The sequence below is a fragment of the Neofelis nebulosa genome, chromosome 2 (genome assembly GCF_028018385.1).
Source record: "Neofelis nebulosa isolate mNeoNeb1 chromosome 2, mNeoNeb1.pri, whole genome shotgun sequence".
Classification (NCBI taxonomy): Eukaryota; Metazoa; Chordata; class Mammalia; order Carnivora; family Felidae; genus Neofelis; species Neofelis nebulosa.
Window position 1 is genome coordinate 166839904 of NC_080783.1, and position 14006 is coordinate 166853909.

At 37.0% G+C, this 14006-nt stretch overlaps 1 protein-coding gene across 14 annotated transcripts in view; it reads right to left on the reverse strand.

Moving 5' to 3' along the window:
* Window positions 1–4919: 4919 nt before the first annotated feature.
* MIER1 (MIER1 transcriptional regulator) overlaps window positions 4920–14006 on the reverse strand; it is a 60274-nt gene continuing 51187 nt past the window's right edge. For 12 of the 14 annotated variants that reach the window (XM_058717043.1, XM_058717042.1, XM_058717040.1 and 9 more), the window contains 2 exons: window positions 10187–10326; window positions 4920–7876 (listed from right to left, as the gene is read on the reverse strand). In XM_058717043.1, the coding sequence (XP_058573026.1) occupies window positions 7548–7876; window positions 10187–10326 (469 nt within the window). In that variant the 3' untranslated portion in view covers window positions 4920–7547. Of the gene's footprint in view, window positions 7877–10186; window positions 10327–10755; window positions 13120–14006 lie in introns of those variants that run through there. The other 2 variants (XR_009258073.1, XM_058717048.1) reach the window with 2 other exon arrangements.

Sequence of the window (14006 nt, forward strand, 5' to 3'; positions counted from 1 at the left end):
AAAGTGTGAATCTAAATGAATGCAGTCAATACATCGTTAGTGGTTGAGCTTGTGGTACCTACTTGCTTAAAGCTGTGCAAATTAGAACAAAACAAAAGGTTGCCAGGCAGATTTGGCCCACTGGCTACTGGTGTGCCTAAATCGAGGACCTGCTGTAAACCAGATTTGGACTGTAACAAGATCACCAAGGATGCTGTGCAGATTACTGTCCGGGGGGTGGGGGGTGTCAGAGAAAGGCAGGACTGTACAGATAAATACATCAGCTGTAGAAGATTGTTGTGTCCTGGTGAGACGTGATGGGGTGCTGTAGTGTAGCTGTGAAAGCACAGAATAGAAACGGTATTTGAGTTATTTTAGGAGGTACAATTAGCAGGTGATAATGAAATCTGTTTCTAATTTTTATAAGTAAGGCTATAGTGAATTTCTTTTGCCTAAGTCTATTCTATTCAAGGAGACCATCTGAACTTCAGGAGATCAAAGATGAACATTTTTAAGGTATTTAAGGTTTCCAAATGTTTTCCAAAAAGGTAGTTTTTTAAGTATAGCAAACTTTGGAATACTTGCTATGCAACAGTAAAAATAAATTTACTTAGCATTTGCTACATGCTGGGTAGGCATTTTTTCTTAGCACCTTACATATTGATACATTTTAGTCCCATAAGCAGTCCTTTAAAGTAAGTTTTACTGTTCTTATTTTAGAGGTGAGGAAAAAGAGGCAGAGAAAGGTTCCATTATTGAACAGTGGTAATTGTGAAGAAGTATTTGCTTTACAGAATGTAAATTTGCCTTTCTGTAAGGCCTACCTTTTGCTCTGTCTGCAGAGCCGGCTGGAACAAGCAGTACAGTGTAACGTTTGAGTGTGGAGGAAGTGTCAAATTACTTCTTTTAAATCAAATCAGAGGAGTCCCCATTTTACCACCTAGCAGGAAATTCAATGCCAGTCCTTCTCTAAGGTTAAACCAGATTCAAAGGAATTATATGGTGCCTTGAAAATAGAAGAAGGATCTTCTTGTCTTCAGCCCTTCATGGTCACCGCTAAACTCCTTGGTAACTGTCTCTGAGGTATTCTTTGAAGGCAGGTGGCATTGCAGATTCCAAACTTTGGTACGGTGTAAGTCTCAGTGCCTGAAGTCCAACGTGACCTACACATGCAGCCTTCTCTGAGGTCTTGCTAAAGAATGAACTCGCATTCCAACTATTCTCAGAGCCTACTGACCAGCTTTTTTTCCCAGCTTGAGGGACTTTCTCCTTTCCAGAACTTAGACTTGAGGGAAAAAAAGGGTAGAACAGGTTGTTTGTAGATAATATCTGCTTTCTGCCCTGCAACACACATCTTCTCTAAACACAAAGATCTAACTTAGGAACATAGTTGAATAAATGCACATCATTGGAAAATATTAAGTCCGCTTCCCAAGACAGCTCAGTTTCCCCATTTGTAAAAATTTGTAATGCTGTGAGAATCGGTTTATAATGACTGTTTAGCACAGTGCATGTAACAGTAATCACTCGTTAATGGCATCTGATAACACTTGCAATAGGCTTTAGATGCCAAATGAACCTTTTTCTTTGACCAACACATGCTCCTTTTGAGGAATGCCTCTTCCCCAGCTGCTCAAGCCAAATTAACCTAAAAAGTGCTGTTGCCTTATGAGAGCCATTTGCCTAGCCACAATGATGGGTTGGCTAAAGGGTGGCTAATAACTCACTTTCTGGGCCGTAGGGACTGACTGGTCAAGGGTTGAACCCATTGCTCTAGCCATAAATACATAGACACTTAAACTATTAAGTACCATGAAGCAAAAGGACAGAGGAATCTGCCCTTGTCTAAGCAGCTCAGTCTGAGGTTGTCGGACATTTTTCCATTTGGGGCCTTAGGTTTTCCCCTTCCATAAACTGAGGACTGCAGGGAAGGCTCCAGAGGGGTCACGTCTGGACTTTGGTGGACTCTTCTCACCAGCTGCTTCATCTATAGGGTACTTGTTGGCTCTTTAGAAGGGCTCTGGTGAAGCTGCTGTGGATACCAGAATACACCGTTTGTGTACGTTTGGCTTCCTGTTCACGTGCCTCTTTGCCAGTTATGTAGCGAAATAAATTGGGATGGACTGCCAATTGAGTGCTAGCAAAATTTGAAGGCTACTACAGGTTTCCGATTCTGAAATCCAAGTTTTTTCTTGAGTTTGTTGCCAAACTCATTTGGCAGCAATATCGGACCTGAAATGTGTGTGAATATGAATACATTTTACGGTGGCCATTAAGTGTTTAACCATAGGTTCGAGACCTGGTTGTGGATATTCTTTAAAACATAGCACCTCTCTAATATCTGAAAAATTCTGGTCACAAGAATTTTGGAAAAGGGACCGTACGCCTGTACTACTGCTGGATCTTCATCTAGTGCTCTCTAGAGAGGATTGATTTCCTTATGTATTTTGTTAATGTGTGATTTTTAAATCCCAAGAGCTCTGTGATACTGGCACAGTAAGTTTCACCTGTATTTTATAGTTGGGCAGTTGAGGTGTTTATGCTACTTTTAAATGCAAATGCCCATCTACTAAACACCGGAGGGCAAATACAGTGACGTAGTAGAGAGGCCACGAGGCAAAGCAGTTCATGAAGCTCATAATTCAGGCTATTTCGAAGCTCAGAACCACGTCCTCCGAATAAATTTCCATCAACCACAAACTATGTTCAAAGGGGACTACTGGTGTATTCATACTCAGAATGACTGGTACTACTCTTAGCTCACAGCCAGGTCGCTCATGTTCACTCAGCTGAAGCATAGCTACTGACAAGGGAGGAAAAAGTATTGAAAAGCCCCATTTTGGAGCAAGCTCTTTCACTAAATCTGGATTTTCTTTCTGGTCAGCAATTTACAGTGGCTCAGGTTAGTCTGATGCCACTCTCGCTGCTTGATCTCTCACAGTTCTGAGAGAAATCATTTCAGGGTCCCTATCTCCTCTTGTTCTCTTTATACAAAGTTTTAAGTGTATAGTCCTTAATCCAAAGTCCATCGTCTTTCAGAGAGAAAAGAGTAAAACCATGTATTTTACAACTACCTGAACTCTACAAGCAAGTTCTAGCTGGTGTGCAGAAAGACAGATTTAGCCAACTCTACAGTCAACCATTCATGTTAACGAGAATATTAGAAAGTGTATTTGTTTTATAACCAAGTCAAATGTGCATTAGGCCTCCCTCACTTTTCCCAAACTTTAGGTCAGGAGACTCCCTACTCTTGTAGTAGTAGTACTCAGTGGACAGTGACAAAAGGGGGAAGTCCTGAATAATCCACAGCTGTTATGTTACAGTTAAAAATAAGTGGTCTTTCTTAGGGGAACTGTATGTAGATTTACTGTTGCTTAATTTCGAACAGAAATATTAAGCTCAAGGACAATCTTAGCTAGAATGCTCTGGCAGAGTCTGGTGAACTGTTTCCCTGAGATCATGCCTGTTTCTTCCTTTTGCATGCTCTGTGCTCAGCATACACTTCTACCACTACTAATGAATGCCTTCTCTTTGAAAAAGAAAACATGCCACACGTTATCTGAAGCCACAAGCCAACCCTTGTAGCTGGTACAAGTATAGGCCCAGATATTTGCCGGAGAAGACGATACAAGCAAACTTGTCACTGTTGACATTTAAATGTGAAGAAGCCTTTCCTATCAGTTGGCACAAAGGAGAATTGGGAGTTCAGCTCCATGGCAGTTTCTTCAATGTCCTTCACAGACTAGGTTGCCTTTAAGATGGTGTTCAGAGGCCTTCGAGCAAGCGAAATGACATTTTGAATATATCATACATCCTAAATAAGTCATAGGAACTAGTATAAACACAAGTGAAAATAAAAAAAAAAATGATCATGGTCAGAAAAGGAAAAACTCATGTACTTACAGATGTCAAAAGATGTCAGCTCGGTACCTAAGAGTACATAATAAATGAGGTTATGAAAAACTGCTATTATTAGAAAATGAGGCTAATCCATCAGCCCATGACTTGTAAGACTTTGCAAAGGATAAACTTGATTATTGAAGAGTTGATTTTATGATTAAAAATTTTAAATAGTGGAATCATAGAATACAGAAAAAAAAGTGATTTTTAAAAAGAACAAAAGGTTTAAAATTTGGAAAATTCCTATTCTTCCCCATATGACTTTCCACACTGGCAATTTTCATGAATATGGATTACGTGTGGGAAACTTTTTATTTCTGTTTTGGCATTTAGTAGTGATACAGAGCCAGTTACACACCTCTAGAGTCATCAGCATACACCTTGCCTATGGAAACTCACCAACCCTCACTTATTAAAAATGCCCACACTTAATTTTCCATTTAAAATTTTTTTTTTTTTTCAACATTTTTTATTTATTTTTGGGACAGAGAGAGACAGAGCATGAACGGGGGAGGGGCAGAGAGAGAGGGAGACACAGAATCGGAAACAGGCTCCAGGCTCCGAGCCATCGGCCCAGAGCCTGACGCGGGGCTCGAACTCACGGACCGCGAGATCGTGACCTGGCTGAAGTCGGACGCTTAACCGACTGCGCCACCCAGGCGCCCTAATTTTCCATTTAGAAAAAAGTAAATATTGTGACAGAAGTTTTTTGAAAAATATTATGTGATACGAACTGCACTACAAAAGATGGGGTAAATTTCTAATTACATAGTTTAGAGGAAGGTGGGTGAATAAAGGTCTGCAAACCAAAAGATCCCCTTGGAGGAAAAAAAAGACAAAAATACATCATCTAAGATGAGGTCAAAGGGACCAGAAGCCACTCAAACACTAGTTCATGTGAGAGATCTAGGAGAAGGACGGCCAGAGATTATACATATTTTGCATTGTAAACAGTATGTATTATATACACTTAAAATCTGTAATTAAAACCTAGTGAATCAATCTAAGGAAAATCATTCACACGGCATTATGTAGACAAGTATGTTTAAAAAAATATTTTAATAAGCATATTCAGAATGGCAGACAGGGAATGGGAAAAGGGAATTATTTTACAGTGCAAAATTACTATGCATAAATTTAAAAACATCTAATTCATAATTTTAAATGCCTATTTAAATATTCAAATACATTTTAAAGCTCAACAGATTTATGTTGAACTGAGTTGCAGATTCTGAACTCCATTTGAAAACACATCATAAAACAATACCATTTCAAATGAAAATGATAGTGCTTTGCTGAGGGTGGGTATGGGGTGGGGGAAAACTAACTATTAACAAAGTCTTCTTTTCCCAATGCAGTTTAAGAGTTCAAGAGTTATGAAATGTACTAAATCTTAAAGCAAATTAAATTCATGATATTACTAAAAATTTTAAAGTAGTGCAATGACTTATCAAGTTATAGTGGCTGCATTATGAAGAACAAAGTACTGTGAAATACCTGTATAAACACAAAATACAATTCATATTTCTTCATGAAAGGCTGAGCATTATGTATTATAGTAGTGGAATGTCTTTTTATTAGGTATACTTTAAAAAGGTAAGATTAAGAAAAGTAAAATTTCCTAACATGTATACATGTGCCATATTTGCAAACATGCCTGAGAATTTAATAAAAATGTTCCTGTAATTAGTTTCCAAGAACTTCACAAACCTGCAAACAAAATGCATCTTAAAAAAAAGGTGAAAACAGCGTCTCTAATATTGCAACAACTTAAAAAGTACAGCGTCACTATTCATTTGAAACACGTCTATAGACCATCTTTGACAATGAGCTAGGAGCTAGGATACTTTGGATTTGTGTAATAAAAACTGATTTAGAAAATGGATTGTGACCATCTGCTAAAGCTGCCATTCTGGATGAATTAAATGTTGTAGGGTAAAACAAAACAAAAACAAAAAGTTCAGGCTTCTCAACAGTTCCACCCAAAACTCTGATTTACTTGGATATGTATGTAGTAACAGTGAACGTACATTATATGAAGTCAAGTGTTGTCAAGTGGCTTTTTAACACTGTTTGGGGAAAAGAGTTGTTCACATTGGTGGAAGGAAGCAGTTCTGAACATATGTTAACAGTAATACTTCATGGGGGTAAGGCCTAAACCATAATTTCTCAGTGCAAACCTTTACTCAATTGTATTAAACAGTTGAGCCATTAAAAACAAGACCACAGAAGATTTATTTTAAAAAGGCATTGGCTCTTGAACTGATGGCTGAAAATGAATTGGTAGAAGCATTTGGGGTATGCCTGTGTGAAAAAAACAAGAATAGTTAATAATCTTTTATAAAAGTTTGGATATAGGTTGGTCTATCAGCTGTATAAAACTACATTTTTAACAAGAATTTTGCACTAAAAATAAAATGGCACTCTTGAAAGGCTATGCAAATAGATGATCCTATTTGTAATCACACAGAGCAATGGTTATTCATCTTATCTTCATTTTGGAAATACACTCAACTTCACCACTTTTTCCACATAAAATCAATATTGTTATCTGCCAACTCCTTGTGTGTGCCAATATCTAAATATTGCTTGACCTTTTCCCCTGTTTAGTTAATGCAAAAATGGGAAATTTTATAATGCATATAAAAATAATCGAACAGGATTCTGGTCAGCATGATACATTTAAGCACTTAAGCTAACATTAAACTTTTGCTTCAAAAATAATTTTGAAAATTATAGCAAACGCAAAACAAACTATGCGATCTAGGTATCATGCTTAATTTCAGAATTCTCAAACTATTTGTCCTTAAGTAGAAATTTGAAAAAACAAATTTTCACAATCCTTTATGAATGCTTTTACCACCTGTATAAGAAACATGACTTAGTTACTACACAAACACTTAAAAATTCATTAGAAAAACCTTAGCAAAATAAAATGAAAGCTGACAGACTCAGAATATCAATTCCTCTCATAAAAGTTTACCAACTGTACAAGTTAAGAAAATTATACAAGCTTTTGTATTAAGAAAGGACAGCTCAGTCAAGACATATGTACTGTAAAAATCTTTCAAAGGCTACAAAGAATCTGGAAAAATACAGAATGTATTTCTTAAGCCCAGATAAGAATATGGAAAGACATCATTGATGTCAACAATTTTACATATACAAACCTGACTTGGTTTATTTTTAAACTTCTATATATAAAAAATCATGCTAGCATAACTTTCAGGATTCATAAGGGTTTCCTTAACAATGACACTCAATTTGTATGGAGAGAAAATGTCTTAAAAAAAGAAGACATTTCAAGAAACTCAGAAAAACTGGTGTTCAACAGAAATCAGAACTTGGTTTTTTCTTCTCTGCCATCAAACTAAGCAAAAAGTACCGGTAGTGAGCTTTTAAGATTAACACATCAAATGAGAAGGTACAGATATTTCCATAGTTCATTCAAATTTACTAAACTATTTGTTATAGCCTTAACAGGGTCTTTACACTTTTAAAGTAAAAAGTCTACAAAGGGCAGAATTATGAAATCTTACTAAAATCAGGACTCATTTCAAATTTAACCAACTGCTTCAAGGAAATCAACTTTTTAAGGTAACCCATCAACCCTGAAAATTTTAGTCACACCAGATTTTACTCCAAAGAAAGTAAAATAAGTCTAAAATTTAGTCATCGGTGTTTTCAAGTTCTTCAAATTTTCCATGTGACACTGCTTCCTGGAAAAATTCAGAAGAACCTGGACTTTCTTTTCCATTGCTGTTTACCCTTCGCCTTTTGGCAGGTCTCTCACTTTTTTCATCAAAATCATTTTCATTTCTTGCAGTCATATGGGCAAGTTTTGGGTCAGTGGTAAGGTTATCTGTTTCATAACCATTAGTATCCACATCTGCATGAAGTGGTTTCTTATTTCCACCTGTTGGTCCATTCACATGTAACCCTTCAGCTTTTATTTCTTCTTTGTTCAACATTTCACCTGGTCCATTAGATGACACCCCTACGTTGGAAGAAACATAAGTGAAACTGCTAGTATTAAAAAGCTAAATTTGTAAACTATTCAAAAACAGCTATTATGGAATAGCTTTTCATCAAGGATGAGAGATACCAAATCTATGTATATATACAGTCTGAATGCTGGCTCTATTTACTTAGTAACTGCGTAACCTTTGGCAAAAGTTATTTACGTTCTGTGTACCTCAGTTTCACCACATGTACAATGAGGGTAGTAAGAGATTTACCTTACAGGGTTGTTGTGAAGATTAAGTTATAAACATAAAGAAGTAATAGAATTTGGCATATATTAGAAGCATGTTGGTATAATGTGACCACAAATAAGCACTGGGTCCAGCAGTCTAATAAGATAAATTAAAGCAAAGATATGCGCAAATTATTAGACTTAGCAAAATGGTTATAACTTTCTAATACTATGTAAAAAAAATTTTACATTCCTTAGAAGCTCGAGTTTTCTACTGCCGTATAAAATGACAAGACTTTTTCATTCTTAATGTAAATAAACCCATGGGTACTGTGTTTTAAAGGTAAAGATCACATATTTATCTACATAGATTTAAATAATCTGCCACTATGTTAAAATAAGTAATGCTGGCACTGTCCAAACATACATTTGAAAGTGATGAAAGCAAACACAAATGTCTCCATAGTAGGTAAGAATAATTATTCTGATAAAAGTAACAGTGAAAAGGGCATGTTACAGTTGACTGCAAAATGGAGTAGACATTGTGGAGACAGACATTTAATGTAAAATACAGAATGCACCACAGGAGAGAATTAACTTTTAATTATCTGAAAAATATTCAGTATAAAGGATGAGCTTCAAATATTATATTTGGTCCAAGAAAATATTCTATTTCCCCAACTCAAAAGTGCACTCAACCCATACATGCATACGGGGATGTTATGCACCATGATGCAGAAGGAACCATTCTGTTACAGTAAAGCACAAAGAGCTAAGTGACCACTGTGAGTAGGTAAAAAATGAGATTTCAAGACACTAAGCCCCTTACAAAAGAAAGAAAACTGAACTGGCGAAATCCATCCTTTCCTTGAAAACCTAGGAATCTTGATTGTGGGTACCTAGGTAAATGGCTTCTGGACTACTGAATAACTTAATTTATATATACCTTCTTAGGTCAAACTGCATGTTTTCATCAAATGGTTAAAAAAGGGAAAAACAAAAAAAAGGAAAATTTATTTGGTGTTATGAGCAAACAGGGAAAGACCAAAGTAGTATTAACTATTTGCATCCCTGAGCTTCTATCCCCCAGTCCTAAGATCAGAGTTTTAGCTTTTTACTCTACCTCAGGATAGCATTAGACAACACGTCATCGAATCTTTTTAGACCAGGAAATGGCTGCCGGGCCCTCTTTTCTGTTTGTATGACTTGTTCTTAGGGGGAAGCAGTGAGGGAACAGAGAGGGGTCATTAAATGAACAAAATATATTTGCTCCAGTGGTGCCAGTGTGAGACCAAAGGTCAGAATAAGGGACAGTCTTTCACAGTGTTCCTCTTCTATTTCTGTCGGTGAGGTCAACTCTCCCTGGCCCTCCCCTAAGACTGTTACATCAGAATACAGGTGTGCAGAGCTTGTCTCTAATTCACCCGTTTCCTCCTCAAGAGGAGTGGAAGGCTTGTCTTACTTAGGATTTTAATTAAAGTAGAAGTCAAAATAATTTTCTGACTAGGTCTTACTAACACAGTGACCTTTGGTCCATTATACATTTTAAACAAGAACGTTACCTGAACCTTAAACAAAATGGAATGCCATTTACTTCTTTCTCACAGAGATAAATATAGGAACGTTTCTGTAGAGTATTAATGCAGAGCCTGACACCTGCTTTATCTTTTCTCATCCTTCAAGGATATTACACTAGCAAAGAAAAAACTATTCAAGCCCTTGTTATCTACTACTTTTCACCAAATGCTTAAAGCACTTTTCTGATAAAGTGTTACGGCTCTCAAAGTATTTCATAAATATCTATGTACTTTGATGTGAAATGGCGCTGGAGTTGTGCTCTAAGAGTTAACAAGAGTGTTTCTATCCAAGCATCCCGACTAATACATGCTACTCAAGAATAAATTTCTTAGAAGAAATGGTCACTATTGATAGTATATTCTTATTAAGCTTATGTACGTATGTTCATATTATGTATGTGCCATGGGTACTGACAATTATTATTTTTAACTTCTGCTTTGGAAGTTTAATCCAAACCAAAACTGAATTGCCCATGCTACTAAAGACAAGTGCCCTTCATTAGGAACAAACAGAAGAGTTTCTTTGGTTGCTTACCATTCTGATTACTATTGCTTATAGTGCCGTCTTCTTTCTCAGACTGGCTGTTACTACTGTTTGAGGCAGTTGGGGGAGGGGATGGTGCTCGACTAGAAGCAGCACTTTCACTTTCATCTAGAAGACGATCCATGTAATCCCTTAAAATAAAGTGAAATAATGAAACAATCACCTTCTTATATTTAAAAAAGCTGAAAACTAAAACTGAGGTTAAATTTAGAAGGCTTTATTAGCAAATATGTCCTAATTTTCACTTACATTCATTCCATTGCCTCCTCTATCCCACCAGGATCTGAACATTTAAATGGAAAGCTCCTCTGGTTATGTTTGTTGGGAAAATGCATAAAGGCTTTTAAACTAGCAAATTTTAGAGACCTATAGGAAGTTTTAAAACTACAGGCAAGTGCTCAGAGTGGCCCAACTAAAATCAGAGGATCTGTAAGTGAAGAGACAGGGATGATGCCAATCAGAGGGAGTACAAAATAATTTCTGAACAAACACAGATTGCAATTTTAAAGCTCCTCAAGACTCTGTGATGGCTACAGCAATACCTCAAAGCCAAATTAGGGCCTACCAATGAATCATTTCCCTGAACTTTCCTGGATATTTCGTATATTATCTTCCTGCTAAATCTGAGCTACAAAAAGCTCCCTAAATTCCTCGGCTTATGTGCTGCCTTTGTCTACCAATATATCATTAGAGGTGTGCTCACTTCTTCCCTAGGTTGTTCCTGAACTATATGGGATGGGAGAAGAGCTGTCTGTACTAAGTGACTTTGGGTTGGGGTTACAAGATCTGAGCTAAACACTCATCTCTGAAAGTTTAGTGTCTTTACCTATATAAAATCATGTATGTGTCTACCACACAGGGCTGTTGCAAAAGGTATGTGTAGGAAAGTGTTTTGTAAACTATGAAGTGCTATTAAGTCACCAGAATAAAGGTCTGCAAACTGGGGCCCATGGGCAGGCCACAGGTTTTGTGAATAATATTTGATGGAACACAGCCACACCCACTCATTTACATAGTATCTAAGATTGCTTTTGTACAAGAGCAGAGCTGGGTAGTTGCCAGAGAATTTAAGGCCTGCAAAGCCTAAAATACTTACTCTGTAGCTCTTTACAGAGAAAGTGTGCTGATACCTGCATTTAACTAATTCCCTAAAGGCAGGAATTTTAGTCTTTTTGTCATCACTGTACCACCTGGCCTAAGTTGTGCATAGCACAGAGTAGAAGCTCAAAAAAAACTTAAAAGTCATTATTTAAAACATTCCTCACAATAATTATAATAGGAATATTAAGACAAATCTTTAGAATTTCTGAGCAAGTAAGCATGTGGGTGAGAAGGCAACAGTGGAAAAGGCTTAGGATTTTACTGAAAGTCTGTGTTAACAGTTCACCAAAGACTATAAACTGTAGTTATAACATCAAACTACATGATCAGACTGTCCCCTAGGTTATGGGGATAGAATAAATATAGGGATGTGAAGTTTCCAACAGTCTGAGGTACAAAACACATATCAAAGAAATGTATGTAACCATAAGCTAATCAACTTAACATTCTAGGCCTTATTTTCCTCCTCTATAAATGGAGGGAAATAAATCTGATGGTCTTTAAGTCCCCTTCAGCTTAATGCCATTCATCATAATTCCAGAACAATTATGTAACGAACTGGAAGTACACAGAAACAGAAATGAGTATGAATGCCAAAGGGATTACAGAAGCTATGACTAAATAAGAACAGATGATACATGATGAGGACTTGTTGGAAATAAATTTGGTATGGTGGAAATGGATAATGGAGGATGTTAAAAGCCAAGCAAAGGAAGCCAGAGTTAACTGGATACCACAATGGTATTGTAGAAGAATTACTATTATTTCTTAAAGATTAATGGCATCCATAGTGCTTAAGGAAGAAGTCAGGTGGGCCATCCAGGAGGCTGGAGTAGCATTCAGATAATCGGAGTTATGCTGGGTTAAGTTTTTACTTAAAAAAAAAATATTTGCAAGCCTGTTGCAATAAAATCTCTAATTTGCGTATGACTACCAAATCTTCCAGGTAGTGAGTAGAGAGAATCTGCAGTAGAATCTTGCAGAGGCGGCTTATGAGGCATGAAAGTGGCAAATGCACTTCATTTTGGTGAACAAACTGGAAGGTAAAAATGTCACAGAAAAATGAACAAATGACTTTCAGGATAACGTGCTCTATGGATTTTGACTAAAAAGATGAAAAAACTCACATTTCTAATAATGTTTTGTGCACTCAAAGTGCAACTACTAACAGAAGAAGGTCCTGGAAGCAAACTAGAAAAGAATCTCCATATTTACAGAAAACCACAATTTCTGCCCTTTGGGAAATAAGGTACGGTCTGGTCACAGCTTCTCATAGAAGATGTAACATAGCTAAAAGGGGTAAGTAGGAGTAAAAAATTAGTTTGTTCAGTTAAAGAAAAAACAAAACCAAAAATATGGAACACACAGAAGGGACATAACTAAAGCCTACAAAACCATAGTATTTTCGCCTACAGGGAAAACCACGTTTGTTCACTTCATACCATTACACCAGGGGGCACTGTAAAATCTTCAAGCATGAGAAAAGATGTGGTATGGGACTACTTTTAACTGTGGCTATTCCACCTACAGATACTTAACCCTAAGAGGAATCAAGGTTGTAGACAGAAGTATCTTCAAAAAGTTTCCAGAAGCTATGGCCAGATTGTTAATAAGAAACTACAATGTTTGGCGGCACATCCCTACCTAACCTGTTGAGCTTGACAGCACACACGACCAACTAAGCCAGCCCACAACACTTCCCTTGGTGATGCTTTCTGAAAGAGAAAACGGGATGAACCATGGGTCTGACCCAGCAAGGCAATTCTTATGTTCTTACTGCTGATGACGACAGATTGCCTGTAGTTCGTGTGTGAACAATATTTCTGAAATGGGTGAAAAAAATGAAAGATGTTACTATGGCTTTTCCCTACAGAATAGCTTGAAAATTGTGACTACTTTAAGATACACTCTGAAGCCTACATAGCTATATCTCGTTCTATGTCATTATACCTCAATACTACCAATAAATCATCAAGAAAAAAAATTAACTATAAATTTATAACATTAAGCAATTAAATTTGGAATACTCTTTATGGAATTCCACTCTAGGCATCGTGAGCTTTGAATAATGAGGGATGAGGCAGAGTCCAATGTCCCAGGATGTCCAGGGGCAACCGTACCCATTATTCCCTTTTAGATAATTTTGCTTTGGATTTTTAGAGTGTGTGATCCTCCAGGGAAGTGACCAGCAGAGACACCTGTAAATGAACATGACCAGAAGCAGTCCAGCCTAGAGTTTAAAGCACAATCAAATATGCATATAAGCACATCTTTCAAAGGCAGTTATTTGGCCAGCCCTAAGAACTTTACTGGTGCACGCTGACCAAATAAAATCACAACTGAGTATTATTTGTATTTTGTGAACAGCAGGAAATAATGAAGGATAGAATGGTGAAGTTAAATCCACCTGACCAATTCATCAGCATTTTAGAACAACTCACGTGAGATGAAGGGTTCATTCAATACTCTATGTACCTAAAGTAAATTCCTAGAGGCAGCAGGACAGTTTTTTCCAAAGCTAGACTAAATAAGGCTCAGATTTTGGTGCCCAGCGACTGACACAGACATATGACGGACGCATTTTACATAAAGACTACATTCAATAACAACCCATACTCCCTGTATCACTGGGAGTAAGCTAAAGTTGGATGACTATTATATACTATTTCTGTTAGAGCAAAGGTTTCAGGAAATCGGGGAAAAGGGAAGT